At 40.0% G+C, this 25,272-nt stretch overlaps 1 protein-coding gene across 5 annotated transcripts in view; it reads left to right on the top strand.

Annotated features, from left to right (window-relative positions):
* Nucleotides 1-18,062, top strand: part of atp11a (ATPase phospholipid transporting 11A) — a 50,788-nt gene extending 32,726 nt beyond the window's left edge. The window contains exons 9-33 of one of the 5 annotated variants that reach the window (XM_005730868.1): nt 7-71; nt 196-277; nt 1,495-1,645; nt 1,728-1,925; nt 2,037-2,150; nt 3,295-3,354; nt 3,433-3,599; nt 3,744-3,815; nt 3,970-4,043; nt 4,156-4,259; nt 5,390-5,571; nt 6,143-6,394; nt 6,478-6,655; nt 6,745-6,847; nt 7,131-7,276; nt 7,533-7,592; nt 7,672-7,799; nt 8,450-8,585; nt 9,849-9,872; nt 11,278-11,343; nt 11,429-11,532; nt 11,657-11,822; nt 14,705-14,823; nt 15,579-15,657; nt 17,579-18,062. In XM_005730868.1, the coding sequence (XP_005730925.1) occupies nt 7-71; nt 196-277; nt 1,495-1,645; nt 1,728-1,925; nt 2,037-2,150; nt 3,295-3,354; nt 3,433-3,599; nt 3,744-3,815; nt 3,970-4,043; nt 4,156-4,259; nt 5,390-5,571; nt 6,143-6,394; nt 6,478-6,655; nt 6,745-6,847; nt 7,131-7,276; nt 7,533-7,592; nt 7,672-7,799; nt 8,450-8,585; nt 9,849-9,872; nt 11,278-11,343; nt 11,429-11,532; nt 11,657-11,822; nt 14,705-14,823; nt 15,579-15,630 (2,803 nt within the window). In that variant the 3' untranslated portion in view covers nt 15,631-15,657; nt 17,579-18,062. Of the gene's footprint in view, nt 1-6; nt 72-195; nt 278-1,494; nt 1,646-1,727; nt 1,926-2,036; nt 2,151-3,294; nt 3,355-3,432; nt 3,600-3,743; nt 3,816-3,969; nt 4,044-4,155; nt 4,260-5,389; nt 5,572-6,142; nt 6,395-6,477; nt 6,656-6,744; nt 6,848-7,130; nt 7,277-7,532; nt 7,593-7,671; nt 7,800-8,449; nt 8,586-9,848; nt 9,873-11,277; nt 11,344-11,428; nt 11,533-11,656; nt 11,823-13,688; nt 13,792-14,704; nt 16,017-17,578 lie in introns of those variants that run through there. The other 4 variants (XM_005730867.1, XM_005730869.1, XM_005730865.1 and 1 more) reach the window with 4 other exon arrangements.
* Nucleotides 18,063-25,272: the final 7,210 nt, after the last annotated feature.

Below are 25,272 nucleotides of genomic sequence, written 5' to 3'. Positions count from 1 at the left end.
CTGCAGGCCGTTAGGATCAGAGAACCTGTTGCTCCGAGGAGCCACACTCAAGAACACTGAATATATCTATGGTAATTCTACACAATTAATGATAAATGTTAGAGATTACCTCAACTTTATACTTTTTAATATTCTTTTTTTTTTTAATGTACAGTGCAGCATTTTGAATGAGACTTTTCCTTTTCCCCTCTGTAGCTGTGGTCATCTACACTGGCATGGAAACCAAGATGGCTCTCAATTACCAGTCCAAGTCTCAGAAACGATCTGCAGTGGAAAAGTAAGCTCTTTTCGTTTCCTCCTCTTTCATTTTTATATTATATTATCAATTGTTTCTGAAAGGAGCCTATTAGCAACGATCAGTGCTCTCATGCAAGTTTCACAGTCTTTGGCTGTTTCTGTGCTAACCAGCTTAGATAATAACTGAAAATTTTCTTACCCGTCCTTAGAGTCATCTGTTCACTTCTCATGTCTTGGTTTATTCATTGAGACTTAAGCGTCTGTGTGTGTCTCTTTGGCTCGCTGCGCTGACTGGATCAATTTTCTTTCCATCTGGTGTAGACAGTGTCTTTGTATCCAGATGTATAAATGAGTGACTGTAGGTGGATTACATTCACACTTGCTCACTACGTGTGTCTCATTAACTCGTCGGCTCATTGACTCAGCTCAGAGTAAATGTCTTGTCTCAGCTGTTCCCCTTTTCAAGTTTGAATATTCTGACGAGTATACTGAGTTGTTTTCCAAGTTACCTTTTACATGGTGGACTGGGTTGCGAGTTTTTTGGGGTTCTAGTGCTTTTATTTTTTTAGTTCCTGTTTGTTAAAATCGCCAAATAGCTGACCGGCAGTCAGAAATCTCTTATGGATTGTTTCTAACTCCCTTTCAAACTACTTTCATTTGCACCTGCGCACACTTGTGCTTTTTACACTCTCAACCACAGTGGGAAATGGTACCAAAATAGTAGAAATAGTACCAGGGCCTCAAGCTCCGCCCCTTATTTTTTTGTGTTTGCACTCATGAGAACATGTGTTATCACCAAGAGAAAAGAGGGATGAAACACAAGAAACACAATCATAGCAGTTCAACATGTGATACAAGACACTTAAGCACATGCTACACAAAGTCTAAAGCTTAGAACCTGTATATGTGAATTATATAAACATGTGATCTGCCACAAACTGCCATGCTCCATCTCTCCACTTAGTCATATTAAATTCTACTCTGGAGGTTGTGCGTAATCTTTCAGGGAAATAATAAAGCACACAAGTCATAAAGACAGATCAATGCAGGAAAAATGTAATGAAGTCAATGGAATGTTTTAAGGGAGGCACAGACTCCTCCATCCTTGGCAGATAGTTTCCATAATCCTTTTTTTTCAAATGGGGTTTTCAATCCAAATTTTTGTCCACATTGTTCAAAGCAGATTAATGAAAAACTCATCTATCTTTCACTATCATGAAGAAATATGTTACAGATCTTTAACTTCTCCCTCTGCAGGTCAATGAATGCCTACTTGGTGGTCTACCTGTGCATTCTCATCAGCAAAGCTCTCATCAACACGGCACTGAAATACGTGTGGCAGTCCGACCCCAACAAAGACGAGCCCTTTTACAACCAGAAGACGGAAGTTGAGAGACAGAGACACGTTGTGAGTCTCGAATCCTGGAAAATAAAAATATTTCGATCCCCTCTTTATTGTCTCACACGTTCTTCGTTCTCCTCCTCCTCAGCTAATCAGGGCGTTCACAGACTTTTTGGCCTTCATGGTTCTTTTCAACTACATCATTCCCGTGTCCATGTATGTCACTGTGGAGATGCAGAAGTTCCTGGGCTCCTACTTCATCATGTGGGACGATGAAATGTTTGATGAGGAGCTGGGGGAGAGAGCTGTGGTCAACACATCAGACTTGAATGAGGAACTGGGGCAGGTAGCAAAGTGTACTTCACTCCGGGCAGAATAATGAGCAAAGAAACATTACTGTATGGAAAAGTGAGTTAGAGATAAGAATAAAAAAACACTTACCGTGCTTTCTTTCCAGGTGGAGTATGTGTTTACAGACAAGACAGGAACGCTAACAGAGAACAACATGGAGTTTATAGAGTGCTGTGTGGATGGACACGTTTATGTACCTCACGCTATCTGTAATGGACAGGTAAAACGTTCAGTCCCCCTAGATTGATCTGTTAAGATATTCAGCTTCAGCCATGAACTTTTCTTACTACAAGTCTCATTCATACACAGTCCTACAAGCACTTTCTTTTCTGTGCTTAAGCACTTTGAGCCTGACGTTCACATAATCACACTGCAGTGGATGCACCGGGGGAAACTCAGTTCAGGGTTCAGGTATTTTGTCCAAGGATACTTTGGCATGCAGACTAGAGGATCAACGGATTGAACCACCAGCCTTCCAATTAGTAGATGTTGTGGGTGTTTCAGTGTATGCATGAAAGAACCACAGTTTGTATGGATGCAGCTTGCTAATAAGACTTGCTGGATAATGTTGTGCATTTCTAAAGATACAAATAAAGGCACTCTAAAGGAGATTCCAAGGGTGGTTCAAAACCATTTTAATGATGCCACACTACTTCCATCCTTTATATACAGTCTCTTTGGACAAGGTAAAGATGGATCAATGTTTGTGATTGATTTATTTATAGCCTTTCATTTATTTACAAAGAGTTCATATTTTTATGTAATGGAGGTGTAAAAATCAAATGACAGAAAGGCAACAGTTTAGGCCTATTTTAGGTTTTTTTTGTTTTTGTGTTTTATCTAATAAAAATCTGTGAGAAGAATGTAACATTCATGCGTTTAGTCATTTCTGTGTTTTCAATGGATTATTACAGATTTCCTGACAATAAAACTCCTGGGCATTGTGCGTTTAGTGTAATCATCTGTGTTCAGTGCTTAATGGTCATACAAGGAAATCAAATTGTGCCTGCAAGTCTTGCTGCTGTTTATTGAGCCATATGTCTATTTATGTTTGCCAAGTAACTGATCATGAGCATTAATTGACAAGTCAGCAGCTCATACAACCTTAAATGTGCTGAACAGACGGTCTGTTGTAATTTTAGGAGGGTTGTTGTGTTGTAATATTATTACAATTTACTCCTTTTAACATAGGACTTCAAACATCAGAGTAAAGGGGTTACTGTCACATAAACATGGACATCGTGTTGTATATGTCAAGTCTTAGAATCAAGCTTTAATACTAAAATGCCATATGTACATATCATCGTAGCCTGTGTTTGATAACCAGTGACCCCCAGAGTGATCTGTTGTCTGTATGTCTGTAGGTGATGCCTGGAGCTGCCGGTATGGACATGATCGACTCATCCCCAGGTCCTGCAGCCAGGGTAAGTGCAGACTCGCTTTGAATGTGCGTTTGTGGTTCGTGCGAATGAGGGTAATTTAGTGTCGGCCGTCCACTGCAGGAGCACGAGGAGCTGTTTTTCCGGGCGTTGTGTTTGTGCCACACGGTGCAGGTGAAAGAGGAGGATACTGTAGATGGGATCAAACATGGCATTCACCAGGGCAAGTCCACTTCCTTCTACATCTCCTCCTCTCCTGACGAGGTTGCACTGGTGGAGGGCATGAAGAGGTGCAGCACACACAACCTCACGTTGCACACAATGGCAGTAGTAATCACTGCTGCATTCAGAAGAATTTCGTTTTCCCATTTTTCTATTTCTGTTTTTTGGACATTCATTTTATTCACTCCAATAATGGTTGTTCTGTGCTGCAGGCTCGGTTTCACCTATCTGAGGCTCAAGGACGGTCAGATGGAAATCTTAAATAGGGAGGATGAAGTTGAAAAGTGAGTGTGCCGCTTTAAGCAACGTTATTGTTCTCTGTGAACCTTGAAAATGAGATGACTATTGTTATTTTTATCTGTTTTTAACTTCTTTAATTGATAGTTGGCTATTATTTTTTCAGTAGCATTTGTGTGATTTTCTTCCTGTTTTTATCAGGTTTGAACTGCTAGAGGTTTTGACATTTGACTCAGTCCGACGGAGGATGAGCGTTATCGTCAAGGCCAGCACTGGTAATGCGCACAAAACTATATATGTATATTCTTTATATTGATTTCTATGTGTCTGTGTTTATGTTTTTCTTTAATCCGATCCTCTTTTTTTTCTGTGTATGTGTTTGAGCAGGTGAGGTTTATCTCTTCTGTAAAGGTGCAGACTCCTCTATCTTCCCAAGGGTCATCTCAGGCAAAGTGGATCAGGTCCGAGCTCGAGTGGAGCAAAATGCAGTGGTGAGAGAGCACAAACACACACACACACGTGCAGGCTCACTCTCATCTTTCTCATATTGTTATAGGCTCATACAATATAACAGGAAGTTGTTTTTTCCTGAAAGATTGTGGCTCAAGAGTTTGGAGTTCGCCTTATAGTTGGAAGGTTGCCGGTTCGAGCCCCCACAGTCTTGGTCGTTGTGTCCTTGGGCAAGACACTTCACCCGTTGCCTACTGGTGGTGGTCAGAGGACCCAGTGGCGCCAGTGTCCGGCAGCCTCGCCTCTGTCAGTGCGCCCCAGGGTGGCTGTGGATACAATGTAGCTGCCATCACCAGTGTGTGAATGGGTGGATGACTGGATGTGTAAAGTGCTTTGGGGTCCTTAGGGACTACAGGCCAATTACCATTATCTAAGTTCTTTGCATGGTTACAGTTTACACAACCGCATGAGAAGCATCATGTAGTTCCATTAAACAGAACTTCTTTCTAAGTGGATCTGGTGTGGCCTTTAATTGACAAAAGCACAAGTCTGTTTTTTTTATTTTATATTTTTTATTAACATGTATTTAATAATTGTGTCAGCACAGTCTTTCTATCTGTGGGACTGTCGTAGGATTTGGTCAGAAGATGGAAAGAAGAAGATTTCTTTAAATACTGAACAGAACCATAAACAGTGATGGACTCTGCATACTGTTTTCTTTATACACCCACAAAATCCTTGTGGGAAAACTAGGAAATACTAATAAGTAGACAGATAGTAAGAGAGTGCACCTAACTAAGCAGTCAACTGCAAAATCTCATAATGACTTCCAAAGTGCGAAAATAAATATCGCAGTCTGAATAAGACTATTTAAAGTTCAGTTTACACATGAAAATACCACGATAGCTTCAATTTGCATGCAGTAAAAAGCAGACGAGTGACACAAATGTTGCTGTGGTTGCAGCTACAGATAAATCACAGGTTTCTTTGGAAACTGAAAAATATGTGGTGAGTGTTGTACTAGTGAGGCTGAATGGGTAGTTGGCATCCACCCACCATACACTCACATTCAGAGGCTGTATTCAAGAAACAGTGTTTTATGTAGATTTGTTTTTATTGAGTCTTAAATATATACCAGCCTGACCTTGTGTGAATCTCTGTTCTCCACCAGGAGGGTTTGAGGACACTTTGTGTTGCCTATCGCTCTCTGAGCCCAGAACAGTACGAGGAGGTTTTCCAACTGCTGAACAGAGCTAAGTTAGCATTACAAGACCGAGACAAACAGCTGGCAGAGGCTTACGACCTCATCGAGAAGGACCTGATACTGCTGGGAGCAACTGCTGTCGAGGACAGGTGCTGAATTTTTTTTGGTATTAAGGACACCTAAATGACAAATTATATCAACATCCTGCACTTTTTTTTTCATCAAAGGTTTTCCTGTACAGCTGGTAGCTTGGCAACATAACCACAATTTACATTGCATGCTGTTGTCATTTCAGTTATTTGTCCTTCTAAGTGCAAATTTTACGTGAAATGCCCTTTCAAAATTACACTTATGCACCTTTTTTTCCTATAAATGTCTAAACCTCTTCAGCTCAAGTGACTCTTAACATTACAGTAATTCTGTGTCTGCTGCCATGGACAGTGCTGTCCTAGTTCTGAGTGAACCAAAGTGAGTGAGGGAAAGTGGCAGTTTAACCCTCCAATCACACACGTGCCACTAAGGCAATTATAGTGCAGGCTTAAAACTACTTGTCAGCCCAGAGGGCGTTTCACCCATCCAGCACAGAGAGGAAATAATCCACGTGCTGGAGTACTGCACAGTTGAGCTGTTGTTGAATAAAAGGCAAAGAGAAATAAAACAAACCTATTTATTTAATGCAGCTAAAAACATGCCACCTCTTGTTTCTTGGCTGCGTACCAGGCTACAGGAAAAAGCAGCAGACACCATTGAGTCTCTGCACAAAGCTGGTATAAAGGTGTGGGTGCTGACAGGAGACAAGATGGAGACTGCAGCTGCAACGTGCTATGCCAGCAAGCTGTTTCATCGCAACACCCAAATCCTGGAGCTGACCACCAAACGCACTGAGGAGCAGAGCCTTCACGACGTCCTGTTTGAATTGAGCAGGACGGTCCTTAGGCAGAATGGGGGCATGACCCGGGACACCTTCTCTGAGTGGGTATTATGTTCACAGCATGCTTCAGACAGTGTCATCCTGCAGTTACTCGTATTTGACAGGTTTTGTGTTTTTTTCCCAGGCTATCAGGTGATTGCACCGACTATGGTCTGATCATTGACGGAGCTACCCTCTCTGCTGTAATGAGGCCCGGCCAGGAGGGCTCAAACTCAGGGAATTACAAAGAGAAATTCTTGGAAATCTGTCGGAACTGCAGTGCCGTGCTCTGCTGTCGAATGGCGCCACTTCAGAAAGCACAGGTACGAAGGCCATCTGTACTCTGAGTTTAACTGTGAAACAGATGTTCTCACTCATGTCATTAAGATTCAGATGAATCCACAACCTGCAGATTGTCAAGTTAATCAAAGCCTCGGAGGAGCACCCAATCACGCTGGCCATTGGAGACGGAGCTAATGATGTCAGCATGATCCTGGAGGCCCACGTTGGTATTGGTTAGTATTCTGTCTATTCCTATGCAACATGCCACACTCTGGTAAAGTTTGTTTCCTTCTTAATACAGCTTCAATTTGAAGAAACTAGAAATTCTTAAAAGCAGTCCCTTGTGTACAGAAGTCAGCAGTGTGTACAGCACCTGCATTCACACAAAATCCTTTTCCACACAAAAACTGTACTTTTGAATTTCCAAAACTAAATTTATGCAGAAGTGTTAAAACTGTTAGAACCATACTATTATCATTGCGATAATACTTTGCCCTGTAAATGGTCACAACGCAGGCATTATGGGTAAGGAGGGTCGCCAGGCAGTGAGGAACAGCGACTACGCCATCCCGAAGTTCAAACACCTCAAGAAGATGCTGCTCGTCCACGGACACTATTACTACATACGCATCTCTGAACTTGTACAATATTTCTTCTACAAGGTAGTCGCCCTGAACATGTTTTGAGTTTACTTCTTTTTAAAACTTTGTATAGTTTTTTAAATTTGTTTTAAGATGATTGTAATTGCGGAGTCTGTGGCTTTAGCCTAAGTGTGCAGGAATGCTTTGTGTGAGATTTAATTTATTAATTTGTTTAGTTCATTAATTTTCATATTTTTGATATTTATACTCTGTAAAATTAGCGTTCAGCAACAAAAAGACCTGTACACATTTAAATTGTTGTTCTTTCTTTTCGCAGAATGTCTGTTTCATTTTCCCCCAGTTCCTCTACCAGTTCTTTTGTGGCTTCTCACAACAGGTGTGCACTCACAAAACCTAAATACCATAAAAACAACAAGAACAAAAATACTAACACGGCTCTCTTTCCCAAACCCCAGCCGCTGTATGACACGGCTTACCTGACTCTCTACAACATCAGCTTCACCTCGCTGCCCATTCTGCTCTACAGTCTCATCGAGCAGCACATAAATATGGACATCCTGAAGAAAGACCCTTGTCTCTACAGGTGGATTTCTGTTTAAGATTGTCATGTCAGAAATGTGTCTTTTAGTAAGACTGCAAATCGACCCGCTGGATCGACTCTAATATCACATGTTCTTCAGGAACTTGTTCTCATGACATGAAAATTAGAAAAAGAAATTATCTGCATGTTTCAGTAATCCAGTCTTCTGCAGCAGATAATGAACCATCTGTTTTATACAAAGCAGACTGCGTGGTAGTTGGATTCTTCCGGAGATGTACTGTAACAAGAACAGTGTTGAGTTAAAGTCGTCTAAGCAACAGAAAATATAAATATTTCAATAATTCTTTAGACACTTTATACACGGCCTCCAGGTGCAAAGTAATAGCAGATGATTTGGTGTTTTACTCTGATTAATTTATATTTACATTACAGTTTATTTTACATCCATCATATGGCAGATAACCGCCTTCTTGGATTTGGTTTTGCATGTGTTCAGAGTTTGAAAAGCTACGTTTTTAGCTTTACTCTTAAGTTGTATTCTTCCAAAAAAGAATCAACCTTTCCCACAAACAATGACGCTGTCTGTATCGATGTATGTATTATACTATTAGAGACTCATTGGCCGTGAGGCAGGCAGTGTACTGTGATATTAATCTATAAACATGTGATCTCTGTTCTGTATATCTACACAGAGATATTGCTAAGAACTCTTTGCTGCGGTGGCCGACCTTCATATACTGGACAGTCTTGGGCGTTTATGATGCCATTGTGATGTTCTTTGGTGCTTACTTCCTGTTTGACAACACCACCTTCACCAGCAATGGACAGGTAATAACCATGTGGCTTTGACAGGCTCTTTAATTGAAACAAGGAGAAAAAGGCCTGGAAAATATTTAAAGTAAAGTTCAAAGTAAAGGAAAAATAGTAACTGCCTATTTTATCTATAGGCCACTTCAGTTTTCCACAAGCTCCATCTGTTTTCTGTTTGTCATCTGACTTTTTAGTCTTCTTGTGGTGTTTGGGGTTAGTTAGGGAACATAGTGACAGTGTTTTAGGTCTCAGCTTGTTCCTCAACCACTTTTGCTCTGTAAGTTAAAGCAAAATGGATTTACTTTTAAATATAGTGGCTGTACTGTGCTTTGCTGACAGGTTTTAATGGCCTGGCTAATGCCTGACACGTAGCTTATTGTATTGCTTGCAGAAACTGATCAAGTTGTAGCACAAACTAACATTAAACCTGTAGTGTAAATGGATCTGGTATTATAAATGTGTTTTCCTGACACTGCACATTATTGTGTTTGAAAAAGTAACTATCTGGTAGTTACATGTAGTTATGAGATAATTATGGTCAAGTAATTTCTCATAATAATGACCTTGTACTGGATGGTTATTTATGTCACTTGAAAATGCAGGTTGTTGGCTGATAAAGTTTGAAGACTATTTTTGCCTTTTAGTAAATAATATTTAATGTCAGTTGGATAATTATATATATATAGATGTTTAAGTAAAATCTGATGACGTGTGGTTTATATCTAAGGCCTTATTTAGACTTCTGCGGGAAATCTTTTTAGAGCCCATAACGTAACCTACATAAGTGGCCGATGCTATTGGCAGGATTCACACTCGTGCTGGTGCATTATGTGGTAATTACCATGTGGTCGTGTCCCAGATAAAATACTGGGATTTTTTCCTTCCCACCGAGGTCCACGCCAGGTTACGCCATAGGCTTTAGCGGGGTTTGCGGTTACACTGCAGGTAACAGCATAGATTTCCCGCTGAAGCATAAATCTCTAGTAAGACACGACAGCATGGCGGGGTTCCCATCATCTTCCTCTCTGTTCTCTATTTGGTTTGTTTAATTTCTCAAGCTGCATTACTCTCCCAGAAACATGTTGAACTGTTTTTGAGTTGCTTGATTTCACTTGGGTTTTCTTCTTCTTTTTTTTTGCATCCAATTCTTTTCAATTTTTTTCCTTTCAGCCATAAAACTGTTTATGTTATTATGATTTTCTTCTGGTCACATGCTCTTCTTCTTCCTATCCTCTTACCTTTGTGTTGCTTTTTCTTTTTGCTTCTCTTTCCTCCTCCCAGCTAATGACAACCAACACACAGATGGTAAGCCTGTCGCTGTCTCTCTGTCGTCTCTCCTTAGTTTCACTTCCCTGTTTCGCCACCGTCACACAGCCTGATACAAACTGCTGTTCATCTCATGTCCGGCCCTCAGTGCTTGCTGTAGATACGTCAGCTGTAGGCTTTTCTGTAGTGACTCGCTGTTTCCCAGACCCATGCTCATGTGTCCAGCTGTCAGTGACCAAACACCTTAGTTATACATCCTGTGTGCTTTGTTTGTGGCAGATGTTAGGACTTCTCTTAAAAGCAGGGCAAAAGTGCTCCTGCTTCCATTATGTAACAGTTAGAGATCATTGCCTAAAGCATTACAACTTTTTATAGGATTACTTATAAACACATAAACAGGAAGCAAATCTGAAGCTTTTGAAGTGTTAGAAAAAGAAAAGGTGAAAGAAAAACATTGAAATGCATCTGATCAATGATAAAAATCATTTTTCTGCCTCATGCGAGTGTTTCTGTAGCGCTACAATTTATGTTGTAATGTATCTGATAGTAGCTTGTACTATACTTGTACTAACAATGTAAAAATCAGAGCTGCATTTGGAAGCTGCCTCTGAAAAACTTTTATTTTATCATTTCATGCTCATCATTTTTATTTTTTAACTTTATTTATCACGTTTCACCCCAAGGTGCCTGTTTTTAGCAGAAGTATAGTGTAGCCCAAGCAGTTAGATGACCTTCAGTGTACCCATACTTTAAATTTTATGATACTAGTTCATTTTTGGTTTTGGGCTTCATCTTATTGCCACAGGCCTGTGAAAAAAGAAAATCATGCAACAGTCACTTCTCAGTTATGGTGTGCTAGAATCACTATGTTCTCCATGTACCTCTTAATATGACACCTCAGAATAATTACAATAAAGGGAAAATATGCCAGTTTTAGTGCTGCACAAAATGCTGAAGGAGCTCATTGTGTAAGTTGTAGTGAAGAAGCTGCCCTGCATCGTGGTGGTCTTAAATGTGCACGATGACTTTTTTAGTGTTCATGTAAAAGGGTTTCACTCATAGAAGAGACTGATAGGAATATTCAGCTATACAATCACATCATCCTCCTGTTTTCCATCCATCAGTCATCTGATAACCAGCTCCTCACCTGAATGTTGCTACCTGAGCACACTGCCATCTGTTTGATTGATTGATTCCTTACTTGAATATGTCAACTTTTACCTCGTAGCCTAGTCAAGTCATCCGAAAAGCATGTTAGCGCAGGTGTCCTGAGCATTTAAGTACTGAATAAGCACAAGTCAAATTATTTACTTTAACAGGTGCTTAGAATCTGTTCACATCAAACATACAATAAAATAAATAAAACAAAAAAACAAGAAGTTGAAAGTGTTTCATGCACAAATCTCCTGATCAATAACAGCAGCTGCTTTTTTACCTTCTGCAGATGTTTGGAAACTGGACATTTGGGACACTCGTCTTCACTGTGCTAGTCTTCACTGTTACATTCAAGGTAACCACACAGACACATCAGAACATCACAGAAACACCCAGGCAAGTCTGGCTCCAGTCTCACTTCCATCGTCTCTGTGTCGTAGCTGGCCCTAGATACTCATTACTGGACTTGGATCAATCATTTCGTTATCTGGGGCTCACTGATCTTCTTTGTGGTATTCTCCCTGCTGTGGGGTGGAATCATCTGGTATGATTAAAGAAATATTTTTGTATTTAAATGTTTACTTGATGTAAAACTGTGTCAGTCAGAGTGACGTTTTATTAGATGTTTTATTGCATTTGTTTTCATGCAGTCGTTTCCTCTCTTACAGGCCATTCCTCAACTACCAGAGAATGTACTATGTGTTCATGCAGATGTTGTCCAGTGGCCCAGCCTGGCTCAGTATAATCCTTTTGATAACAGCCAGTCTGTTGCCAGATGTGGTGAAGAAGGTCATATGGAGGACACTGTGGCCCACCACTACTGAGCGCATACAGGTGGGCACAAATGCTTGCAGAAATAGAGAGTAGTTGCATTAAAAAAACAAATCTTTTTTAAAGTATTATGGATATTTTGGAATAATTGCAGTAATGCAAGAAGACTGATGACCACACATCCCGTAAATATTTTGCTTCCTGCCAAAGTAGGACGTGTTCGTTAACCATTACTTCATTTGTTCTTCAATAAAGGTCGCTGCTTCTTTTCTACATGAATATTAATAATGAAAAATGCAAGAAAGCTCAGTTTACACAGGTCAAACAGCGCCCCCTGCCTTTTGCAAGGCAGAAATCAATTTTGTATATTTACCTACAAGCGACCTGCGTTTACTGGTTATTATTCACTGGGATGTTTCAGTTCCTGACATGTCGAACTGACAATTGTGGGTCAGCAGAGGTATGCAGGGTGTGGCTACATCCCTGCTTTGGTAGTTAAGCCTCTGTGTCTGTGTGCAGCGCTCCTTTAATTTTTAAGACGAGTGCGCACAATAGTGTGTATTTTTTTTTTAGCGGTTAACACTCAGAGTTCTGTGTTTTATTAATGGAGAATAAGAACAGTGTCCTCTGCTGAACCAGGAGTGCCTCTAAAGGCATTAATTGTTAATGGGTTGCAGTGTGGAAATGTGCATTAGACTTTCATAAACAGTGTATAAAAGAAGGAAAATTGCAATCGAAACTTTATTTCAGAGCAGTTTTGAAAATGAACATTAAATAATGCTGCACAGTAAGAAGAAAGAAGGAAAGATGGGATAAAAAAACATCCTGCTTATGTAAAAAAGAGAATAAACTCAAAGCTATGGACTGATTTCAACTCTGAGGCGCTGAAAGAGCAGCGTTAACAGCAGTTATTTATCTGATGCATACTGATTCATCAGGACTGAAAGATTGGACCAGAAAAACACGATTAGGTGTATAAACACTGACATGTGGCTCAGAAATAATGAATGGCAGAAGGCATTCATTAGCAGCAAAATACTGAAATATTCAGTATTCCACTGAAAGTTGACAGAAGAAATTATGTCCATAAAAAAACAAGACGATATAATGATACATAATATATGAAGCACTGGGATCCAGTTACAGTGGAGTTACTGAAAAACACAACACAAATGTTTTTGTATGAGTAGGTGCATTGCATGGATAGCACTAGATGAGTGATGTCAGCCTTTCTGGGAAGGCTGCAGTGCAGTCTGCTTCACTTCCTTTTCCTACAGATACTAATTATTTCTCCCTCTACATCCCAAACTCATTTTCCTATAACCTCCCTGATAACTGTGGTTGTGGAGAGCTAATAACCATCACCAAAGACTTTCCAGTATGATCCAGTCTCTCCTGAGAAGCCTAAGAAGAATGTTTACATGCTGCTGTCTATCTCATAAACTGATCATGTGGCATTTTGGAAGATCTGACATGTTTCTTTCCCAGCTGTAACTCTTCCCTGCCTTTGTTCACCCCTCCTGATCTCTTGCTTCCTCCTCCTTCTCCCTCTGTGGTTCTCCTCCCTGGCAGACTAAGCGTCGGTGCCTTGCCTCCGAGCCTTCCACCATCTTTATGCTGTCTCAGACCTCCAGCAGAATCAGTTTCTAACCCAGCCCTTCTGTAGGTGACCCTCAGCCTTTCCTACTGTCTCGTCTTTCTCTTTATTTTCCTTTCAGTCTGTATCCTGTTACTTTGTCATTTCCACTTTTTTGCATGAAGTTACAGTCTTATCGGACTGCATGCCTTTGCATCTACATCTTGATTCAGTGTGGCCTTAATCACCTTTTGTTTTAGAAACCACTCTTACTTTGATGCTTCAATTTTGAGTCCGTATGGTAGATGTGTTTGTCTTCAAATGTGTGTGTGTGTGTGTGTGTATATTTGCAGCAAGGGAGAGATAATAAAAGGTATGAGAGGGCCCTGGCCTACATGAGCTCTGATTCCTTGTTGATGGAGTAGCTGTCACAGAAGCCTACAGGGCTTCAGCACGGTAAAATGCACACGTTGCTGCTGTGTGATGGTGGGTTAACTGGTGTGGTTTGACTTTGGGTTGTTGTATTTGACTAACACAAGGGTTGGAGTGTGTGCTTTATTTGTATGAAGGTCCTAAAAGCTCAACCATTTTCTTCAGGTATTTCAACTGACTTTACTTCCAGCTGGGTGATTTCTCACATGGAGCTTTAGCACCATCTAGTGGTATAATGTGTTGCTACAGAGACAGAAAAGTAATATTTGCAGAGGAAATGAACGCATGTTTAGCTTTTTGTTGACATTTGCATGTTTTTGGTGTTTATGATTTATTTATTTTTTTGTTGCTCTTAACATGCTTGCTTTTAAACCTGAACAGAATGGATGGAAAATTTAACCTCACAGCTGGCAAATTAAACTAAAGGAAATGAAATACTTTATTCATTTAAAAACAACTGAAGCTTGAGGATATAGCATTGTGCCCAGGATCAGGTGCCTGCAGTATGCAGATGTATTCATATTTGTTAGTGTTAGGTAATAAATATATAATCTTAAATGCTTATATGCTGATTATATTGGTTTATATAAGAGAGGCCCAGACTTAGTTATAATGAGCATTAATAAGTTGCTCTAACAGCACATAATGGTCATTGCTCCCATTAAGCCTTGGGGGCATTGATGGGGTTGATGGCTATCAGGTGAAGAGTCCTGGTTTACAGGCAGTTTTGTAGTTCAGGACCTCACAGAGGCATTGTTACAGGATGGAGACTTGACTCCACCAAGTCACATGCTATCTGTTCAAACTATGGCCAGCTGCGACGTGTTACCACCTTCTTCTTTTGCATTACTCCACAAGTGCCATGTTTTATTCTTTACTTTCTCTGAACTTTCTCTTCCTCCTTGTCCCCTTTTCCTCCCTTTGTGCCCTCATACAGAATGCAGATAAACTCTACAAGGGCCAGCTGTCTGAGTTCACCCCCTTGGCTTCCCTCCACGCTCCGTCTAAGGGTAGCAGCCACCGGCGAGGATCGGAAAACCAAAGGAACCCTCGAAGGTCTGAACCCTTTACCAAGAAAGTCATGTTCACACGCTGGCAAAAAGCGCCAGACTACTGCACCTTCACCCCCCTCCTCCGGTTTGCTGATAGCTCCCGCCATTCAAGGCAGGGGTACAATTACAGCGGGGCCGGGCCTGAGACCTCAGTCTAATTTATTTCTTTTTCTCCGGGGTATTTTTTTTAAATCTTATATTCTAATATCAGAAACAATGTCATCCACATGGAGTTACTCAGATAAATTGGTGGAAAGCAATTTTGGAGCTTACTTACTTGCTTCGACGTTACTGAGTTGGAGTAAAATAATAAACAGTTGAGGAGACTGCAATGCTAAGTGACCTTCATAATTTCTGTCAAGTTAGCAGCCAAGTGTGGCGCAAAGCACTGTTGGACGGCTCTGGAGTGGACCCCGTCGGCAGGGCCTGGTTCGCTGCCACAACGTGCAAAGGGCTCAGTGTAATGATGTCACAGCAAACAAACTGACTCGAGCTTGTGTTTCACATGAAAAAAATGTGCACTGGCCCTTTACGCCTGCCTGCCTTTGATGGTAGCTGAAGTGTACTTTACTCTGATTATTAGGGTGTTTTAATGGCTATTGTGATAATCATGCTGATGTTCTATGACCGGAATGATGATAATGAGGACGACTGTAGACGTGCTCGAGCTAGCTTAAGCTTTCTATGATCAAACATTTTCTTGTCTTCAGTCGCTGCCATCTGTCTTTATTCCCTTCTGTCTGTTTTGCCTCTTTTTAGGACTAACTGGTGTTGCCTGTGTGCAAACATGTTATCCAGAAACACTGCTTAGGACTCTGGGATCAGAAACTGCATCATTGTAAGGAGGGTTGTAGTAGAAGGAGGAATAAATGTTAAAATATTAGTCTATGGAGCCCGGAAGTAGCCGTATAGGGGAATTAAATTGTTTTATATCGGGATGAGATACAATTTTTGCTTAATTTCTGATTCATTTGTGCAAACGATACAGCAAGCTGATTGTCCTAACTTTGATTAGATGGCAAACGGTGGTCAAGTCAGTTAATAATGACAGAAAAGCGTAGCTCATGGTGCTTTCTGTGTCACAATATGTCTGGTTTAAAAACGTGTGGGAGCTTTGAAAGCTCTTAAACTAGCTCACCCTTAGCGACAAAACACAGAAAAGCCTCTTGGCTGTCATAAACATGAAGCAATAATTTAGAGCAAAATGATCTTGAAATAGAAAAAGAAAAACAAAGGTTCATTTATTTAAATAATTTGTTATTAAGAAATATATGCTGGTGACAATTTAACAGTTTACTTAAATAACAAAAATACATGGAAAATTTACATGTAATCTGATTACTTAAAGTCAGTATTTTGAGCATGATTATGTTTTTAAATGTAAGCTGAAATTCAACAAGTGCAAATATTGTAGGCAAATTACAATTTTTCACATTTTTTTTAATCCTGTTTCCATGGTAATTTGTTACTTTGATAGTAAAATTGAAACACTTGATTTATATATATATATATATATACAAGTGTTACATTTTGTTTTATAAAGTGAACAAAAGCAGTGTTTAAGTCGATACCAAAGTCAACATGTATGCATTGAGATCATCATCATACTGTACAGCACATAGGGTGTAAATACAGAGAATGCAAACGGCACAAATAGACCAAAACATGGGAATGAGTCATATTGCACGTACGCATCTCATTGGCTACTCCTGGGCTCCAATAGCAGAGTCAGTAGGAGTTGGTCTTTGTGAACAATTATTGTTTTATCATGTTATACAGCCAACATTTAAACTTTCAGAGTCACATTTAGGTAGCTTAGAAGTTTGCGTGCGTATCTGTGTGTGCTGATAGAAGACTGTGTGTGTATCTGTTAATCTCCATCTGTCCTATCATCTTGAACATAGATTGTAAACTTACCTTATCTTTGGATGACTAAATGTCTTGTAGTAGAACACAGAGGAACTGCTTGTGTGACCGCTACCTGGCTGTTTCTTATTGCCTTAATGTCGTCTTGTAAACTCTGCTGTATTTTTCACTGATATCATTTACCAAAGAAACAGCAGGTAACGCTTTATGATCACCTTTAGATAATAGCTGGTTGCTTGTATTTACTTTGATTGAAGCACTTTAAAATTATATATATTTCTCCTTTTAATATAATTCACTCAAAGTGCCCCAAATGGTTTGATGCCTTAAATAAATATCAAATCATTGATAATGTATTAAATTATGAAACAAACAGCCGGCACAACCAATTCAAAGAAAAAAAAGGAATCGAGATAGAAACACTTTTTTTTATTGGCCTTGAGAGGACCTTTAACTGACCAGTAACACAGCAAAGTGTCCTCTCATATTCTGTGTACAGTAGAAAATGGAAGAATAAGTATATATGGGGTTCTTAAGTGTAAAAAAAAAAAATTGCATGTACAAAAAATGTGAAAAAAATCTATTTTAATAATGTGACAGAGAAGCGAGCGTCTTAATATCCTTTCATACTCATTTTCCACCTCATCTCAATAGAATAAGATGCTTTTTAGCTCTGCAGATCAGGTTGATTGTAGCATCTAACAGTTTAGTGCTCCCGCCCTTAAAAGCCTTATAACGGTGTTAGAGAAATCTAATGAGATTCTCCAGCTTAAAAAAAAGGGCCTTTACAGTGCGCTCTTTGAATTCTGTCTCACACTTTCCTGTTTCAACTCGTACCCTCTGTCTCTCTCTCTCTCTCTCTCTCTCTCCTTCACACCCTCCCTCTCTTGAAGCGATGTTGAAGCTGTTCCTACCTCTGTGACAGTTGTCTCCATCTGCCTCATCATCATCATTTCATCCGTCCCCTTCTGCGTCTTCTCTGTCGTTCCTCCGTTCATACATCGACTCATCCATCGTGAGACAGTAGATCTGATGTTTTTAGTTCTATGAACCAAAGCCTTGTTGCTGCTAGAGATTCTTTAGCTGCTTTACATTAGGTGCCTTGTGCTAGTTTTCACAGCCTGTCTTTGCTTTGCTTTGTGGTCAATTTGATACTGTTAATAGGCGCTTCAATGGTACAAGGGCACAGCAGATGATGGATGTAACTGGAGGAATGAAATAACTACTGTAGGTGAAAAGGCGAATGTGAAATCGAGTTTTTATGCAGACTTCTACTGAACAAGCAGAACTGACACACAGTCAATGAACAAATACCACTTATGTTTAGTATCTGTTTTTTTTATAGCTTGTATTAAATTTTTTTTAAAAATAAATGCCCATGAGGGCATTTGTCTCTGAAATGTTATTTTTTAATTGTTTTTGATTATGTACAATGTGGAAAATTCTCCCTTTTATGACCACAGACTTGAAGAGCTCCAGCTCTGCTTTTTCCAATCAGCTACAGGTGATCAATGGTAGTTTTTCTTTTCTTTTGTTTTTTTCCATCTCCAAGTTTCGGAGATTTAAAGTTGATGGTAAAGCAAAAGGGTTTCTTGTACTGTTGGAATTGTCTAAAATGAAGGGTTGGTTTGGCTAAATTAAAAAAAAAAAAAAAGTATTTTCTGTTGCTGCTTTACGCACCAATAAAAGAAATGAACATTCCAGATTGATCTGCTTAGTAGAGCAGATTTCGATATTTATCGAATGATATTAGCTATTTTCCGATGTATTGGCATCAGTATTTGTAACAGCCAATAAGACAACCTTCAGTTATGCTATGAGGACAGTGCATAGTTTGTCCATCAGAGGGCACTGTGCAACATCCCTTTTGGCAACAAACAAACATAATAAACAGGTAATCTGAGCCTAAATAAGCAAACTGATAACTACACGTGACAAATATTAGGGGAATGTGTTTTTGTACCTGAAACAGAGAAAAAAATCAGCACATATATCAGAAAATTGGATTTTTAAATCACCATATATCAGTTTAAAAAAATCATATATCCGTCAGGCTCTACGACTTAGAACAATTGAAGTAAGTTAGAAAATACTGGATTTTTGTTGTTGTTGTTTTTATTATCTGAATGAAGAAAACAAAGATCCTGTCTCTCCATTTATTGTTTGCCCTGAATTCTGATTGGCCTTTGGACTAGAAAGATGTTTTTCATTGTAAACAATGTACCAAGGCTTCAGTACCTTAACTGCTAAAGAATCACACAAATAACACAACAATTGTTAATGAAATGGGAGGGGGGAAAAACAAAAGTCTACAATATAATGCCATGTGAGAGCTGACAGACACTATGACCACAGGACTAAACTAGCTGGGAGAAGCAATAAGTATAATCAAACTGAAGCTGCTTGTAAATGTCTCTCTGCAACAAATGTGACCTCTTAGCACTAGCTAAGCGACAGAGAGTCACTTATATTCAAATGTCAACCATGACAGTGAAGAATCCATTATCCTGTCTGAGATCTCAGATCAGTACTTACACAGTGGTGACTAAGCATGGTCCGTGGAGGCATCTGGAAGTCTCAATAACTTACAAAAATGAAAAGTTACTGCACTGCTATTTTGGGGGAGGGGTATCTGAGAAACCCCTCTTTTTTTGTTTTACTTTTCAGAGACAGTATTTAATGTGTGTCTTGTTTATATCTCAGAATATTCCAACAAACAAACTGGATTGTGGCAAAAAAAGTGGACACTTGTATGTCTGTATGCATAGCTTTAAACAAAAGGACAAAGAGATTTGTGGTGTTAGTTGTTTCTCGGAGGTACCCCTGCACTGAACCGTCATTCCTGAGGACCGACACCTCGCTGTAGAAACTTTGAAAGCCATCAACAGACCTTCTGCACCAGTCCACACTGAATCTTTGAACTGACGGCCTTTCAACTCAAATGTTATCTTTTTTTTGAAAATGTGTTATTGTATAGCGAGCTGCACTTCACATAACCGGCAGTATCTATGAACTGAGATACAGTACTGTATATACATGTATGAACAATATTTAAATGTAGTTATGTTACTGAATGTACAGTTTTTTGGGCTCTTTTTGTATACAGTTTTTAAACATATCTTGTGGATTTTTGCCAACCTTTCTGTGGCTGTAAATGGCGAACATCTGTACATTTGCTTGGAAATAAAAGCGAAAATGTGTTACAAAATTCTTCTTATGAAAAAAGCTGCACTACACGCTTCAGCCAGGAGGGTGCAGCCGAGTGCTTCTGATGCTTTTGATGTGCTGCTAAAGGCTGAAGGAGCTGACAAGTCAACATATGTGAAGCTGATGAAATTAATCAAAAGTTTCTTTAGTAGAGAGATCGTGTGTGTGTCTGTGTGTGTGTGTGTGCGCAACCCACCTGTGTGCACGCCAGTGTTGTCTCAAGCTCAAATACTGGCTGTGTTTAAAAACAACACAGGAAATGGTTAAAAAAGTCATTTTTAAAAATTTATTTATGTTTTGGATTTAATATGTTCCCCAAAGTTGCTCCAGGGCTCCTGTCTGCACCATCTGAGGACGTCAACAAGATTAGGATGGAGGTTTTTGGATCGATTGGTTTCCCTTCATCCTTTTCACTTCTCATCTGCGCTGATCTCCACGTCCTCTCCTCCACAGCTGGCAGCCGATGAGACCTGCAAGTGTGTCTGACAGGGATAGAGAAATATCTAGGGCAAGACTGTCAGAGGTGAAATCTGGGGAAGAAGAAGAAGAAGGGGGGAGGGGGGGGTTGCACAGAAAAAGAAAAGTAGATATGAAATGCTGCATCGTGTTTATATTGTATAAGGTTGGTTTTTTTTTTAAATAATGTTTTTTATCACGAGTTAAAGTGCAGTGACTCATGCAGTCACCTTTCAGATGGAAAAACCAAAAGTCTTCTGAAAAACTTCAACCATGAATACGCAGTGTGAAGACCTTTTTAAACGAATCTTTACGGTGTCTTACTTAGTAGAGACTCCAAAATTATATAGAATGGTGGGCGGTGTAATTTAAGGTGTAACAGAGTCCTTTACAACCTCCTCATCACCTGTTTCCTTCTCGCGCTGCTTGAGGTTGGATTGCTCGGAGCACTTTGGTGTGTGCTTGCGAAGGTTTCGTGACAAAGACGGGAGATGAATTCACACCCCCAAGTAATGAAACGGTGGAGACAGAAATGGGACTGGCAGAGGAAAAATCTGGATGTGGCTCCCAATCGGAGACGGCGTATCTGTCACATATATAAGGGCCACACTTATCTCCCTGAAGCTGCAAAGAGCAACTCTGGAAGCAACAGGTGACTGTTTTAAAAATACAAGCTTTCAATAGGCGCTAATCCTGTAAGTCCTCTTTTTGAAATAAGTGTTGAAGTTTGACATGTTTTTTTTTTTGTTGGGAAAAGCACTTTAGCCCAGAGTTAAAACTAGACTGCTAACTCAACTGAGCACAAAGAGGTGGAAATAGGCGGAAATGGCAAGCGGTCCAAGGGTAACAAAATCCACCTACTAGTGCCCCTAATGCTCATTATTCAGCAAGTTGTATCTCATTTGCTTAATCCTCACAAAAGCCTCCATGTGGAACCGCTTCCCCCACCCAAACAGGAGACTCTGGGATGTTCATGGTCCCCAGTCAGGAAACACTTCAACCTCCAGTAAAATTTGGATTCGTCTTTGTTTTCCACTTTGGTTTTTGTACGGATTAAGCAAATGAGATATAGCATGTTAATTAGTGAACTTTACAGGTGCTGGTAAGCTTTTGTTTTTTTTTAACCTGTCTTGGTGTCAAGTTAAAGTAACCAACAGACATTTTTTTTCATTGAGATGAAAGTGAATGTGTGTGTGTGTGTGTTTGTGTCTGTGTGTTTTCTCAACCTATTTATCTGTGGATGGAGGGCTCTTTTTCTCTTTCAGCTGTGATGGCCCTCTTTTACAGTCCCAGTGCCACTACACACTGCCACATTCTCCTCTCCACCCTTAGATGGGTTAAATGTCTCGGGCTCTTCACACGGACAGTTTTAACTCAACTAGTTGCTCCCAACAGATGGCACAGAAAGGCTTCACTTCTACACACACTCAGGATGTCCTAGGACTCAAACACACATGCAATGTTTTTTTGGGGGGAAGCACAACCTGTTCTCTCTATAGAGGCCCTTTTAAATATTAAAGTAGACTTACTGTGATGATTTTAGTCTCTGTATTTAATTAGATTTGTATTATTCAGAGTTGTATTTAGGTTATACGTGACCTTACTGCAGCCTCTCTCTTCTCTCTCTTTTAGACCACCCTACTTTCATCTCATTGGCTGCTCCTCACAAAAAGAAGGTTTGAACAACAGGTTGGAGGGGCTCCTGTGTCTTTCTTTCCCTCACAGTGATCACTTGCACACAAGCCGAACTCGTTGTTTGAAACTTTGGCCATGTTTAATGCGAGGATTCGCCATTATAACAGTTACTATACAACAGAAAATAATGCAGGAAGTGATTGTGTGTCCATTTGCATGGATTTTATTGGCTGACCTGTTGCCAGCCAGCTTTTAGCTAGGTAAAACTGGCAAGTGCAGTAACGGGGAACAAGCGTGTTTTGCTGCACCCTGCAGTTCATACACTCAAGCTAGCCTTAAATTATTAGTATAGACCTTCCACCTCCACACACACACACACACACACACACACACACACACACACACACACACACACACACACACACCCTGAGTTTGATCTCATGGTTATAATGTCAGCATGTATCTATTCACAGCATTAAATGGAGGGAGGTGATGCAGCCATCCACACGTGAAATCTACGAATTAGCTGTGAAATTGCTGTTATTTGCCACTGATTGTTTATGACTCGGTACACAGGGTTTTTTCTTTTCTTTTCTGGCCTTCTCTTTTATCCGCACAAAGGGTTTTCTTATCATTATTATGGTTTTCAAAAGGAGATGTTTTCAGGATGGATGCACACACTCATAAATGGGAGGAACACCAAGGAAGGTTTTAACATTTTACCTATATGTTGTGCTTCAGATTTAGCTTATTCTTTCTCCATCTTATCGCCATCTCTAATGTTTTCAATCACCTTCTGCCTGTGCATCTTGTCTAAACGAGGTAAATTGTGCAGAAAGCCCCCCCCCCCCTCCATCTGTCCTCTCATCTCATCACGTCTTTGTCACTCTTGTCAATGTCCTGACACGCAATACAATGAAATACAATAGAATACAATCTAAGCTGTAAAGACTTCTAGTTAGCTGAAGGCTGAGGGGGCTGTAAGCTTCATTTAAAGTGCACGCAACCAATTTATGTATGCACACACATGTTTCTCCTAAGGTTACTGCTAAATTCTGTGTCTCACATCTGAACTGCAAATGATTTCATAGCCTATATTTTATGAGAACTGCTATAACAAAGGCATGCAGTTTAAAGCAGTGATTAATGATTGTCTGGAAATAAAACACACACACACACACACACTTGGGTTAATATATATTATGAATTGTACATATCAGGAGTGCCAAACAAAAGGCCCGGGTGCCTGAATTGGCCCAGCAAGGACTCCAATCCGGCCCACTGAATTGTTTCATAAAATGTGAAGGAGGGGTTGATTTGTGGACTTTTAACTGTATTTTCATAAGTTTTATAACATTTCCTGCTGACAAAGACCTTCCCCATTCCCGTTCATAAACACAAATGTTATTATGTAAAATATAAACAATTAAACGACAGAAACGTTTTTTTCACTATCTGCTATAGAAATATCAGTTTTGTACAGTGGGTGCAAAGTAAGAAAAATAGAGTATTTTATTTGTCTAAAAAAACAAAAACCTAAGGAGATAGTGTGGAGGCATGGTACAGACGACACAGGAGCTGTAACTTTCCATTCCGACTTTATTCATCTCCAAACTACAGGGTGGGCCATTTATATGGATACACCGTTATAAAATGGGAATGGTTGGTGATATTAAAGTCCTGTTTGTGGCACATTAGTATATGTGAGGGGGCAAACTCCTCAAGATGGGTGGTCATTTAGAAGTCGGCCATCTTGGATACAACTTTTTTCAATAGGAAGAGGGCCATGTGACACATCAAACTTATTGGTAATGTCACAAGAAAAACAATGGTGTTGGTTTCAACGTAACTTTATTCTTTCATGAGTTATTTACAAGTTTCTGACCACTTATAAAATGTGTTCAATGTGCTGCCCATTGTGTTGGATTGTCAATGCAACCCTCTTATCCCAATCTTCACACACTGATAGCAACACCGCAGGAGAAATGCCAGCACAGGCATCCAGTATTTGTAGTTTCAGGTGCTGCACATCTCGTATCTTCACACCATAGACAAAAAAGGTAATTTGATTACTGTTACTTTCCCGTAAGTACGCTGCGTTACTGCGTTACTAAAACCGTGATTTGTTTGCAAGAGTGTCTCATGACAATGACGTAAGCGAGTGCGACGTTCGTGGCAACAGCTGTGTGCAGATCAACAATATCGAGTGTGGGAGAGCATATGACAGTGCAGCGTTTAAAGAGTGGAAGTACCGACCTTACTTTGAGTTTGATTCCGTAAAAAGTGACAAAAACATTAGCGTCTGCTGTTCAATGAGTGGGAAGAAAACTTCTTTTACAGCAAAAAGAACCCCTAAACTTCAGAGCAAGCACCGACAGTGCGCTGCCACGGGAATGTGAAATTCACAGAGAAACTCTCAGATCCTTCCACTGACCGCTACGACACACCTGCACCAGGGTAAACCTCTGCCTGCCCCACTCCTGCTATACAGGTGAAAATAGAGCAACAGGACTGCTAAGTCTTTGATTTAATTTATTTTCTGCTGTGTTTTACGTGCATCTAAACACAAAAAACTATTTTATTTTATATGCTGGAATATGCAGAAAATAGGTTTAAATGTTAAACAAATTTCTTCCAGTCAGAGAATGTTGCATATAATTTAATGTTTGCTTGATGCATAAAGTTACAAGATTAAAACTAATAAAACAAGTTTTAAAAAGAGACTTTTTCATTTGATTACATTTTATGTGATGGATTATGTAGAAAATGTAGACTTGGGCTGAAAGATCTATCGCTTTATCACCTATTCAGGTTGTAAATCATTTTTAAAAAATAGTAACTAAGTAACTAATTACGTTTGAAAATAAGTAATCAGTAAAGAAACGGGATTACTTTTTTGGGGAAGTAATCAGTAATTAGTTACTGATTACTTTTTTCAAGTAACTTGACCAACACTGGCCGTCATAAAGCGGACGCAAAGGGGGTTGATGAGCATCGTGCCTGACAAAAACAAACTGAGAGGAGTCCAATGATTTTGGAACAAAAACGTCAGGCAGGCAGTGGTGCACGGGGCCCGGAACAGAAAAGGGCGCTGTGCAATCCCAATAAAACCCAGGGAAGACGGTCAACCCAGTTGCCACCCATCAAGGAAGCCCGGAGCGCGGCCTTGAGTGACCAGTGAAATCGCTTTCACATGCCGTTAGCCGGTGGGTGGTACGCCGTGGTGTGGTGGACCTCGACCCTCAGGCCATCAGCCATGGCAGACCAAAGCTCCGAAACTAACTGGGGG

This window comes from Pundamilia nyererei, unplaced genomic scaffold, assembly GCF_000239375.1.
Source record: "Pundamilia nyererei isolate P.nyererei 1_Seehausen unplaced genomic scaffold, PunNye1.0 scaffold00040, whole genome shotgun sequence".
Lineage (NCBI taxonomy): Eukaryota > Metazoa > Chordata > Actinopteri > Cichliformes > Cichlidae > Pundamilia > Pundamilia nyererei.
This window is presented reverse-complemented; position numbering and strand designations above follow the sequence as displayed.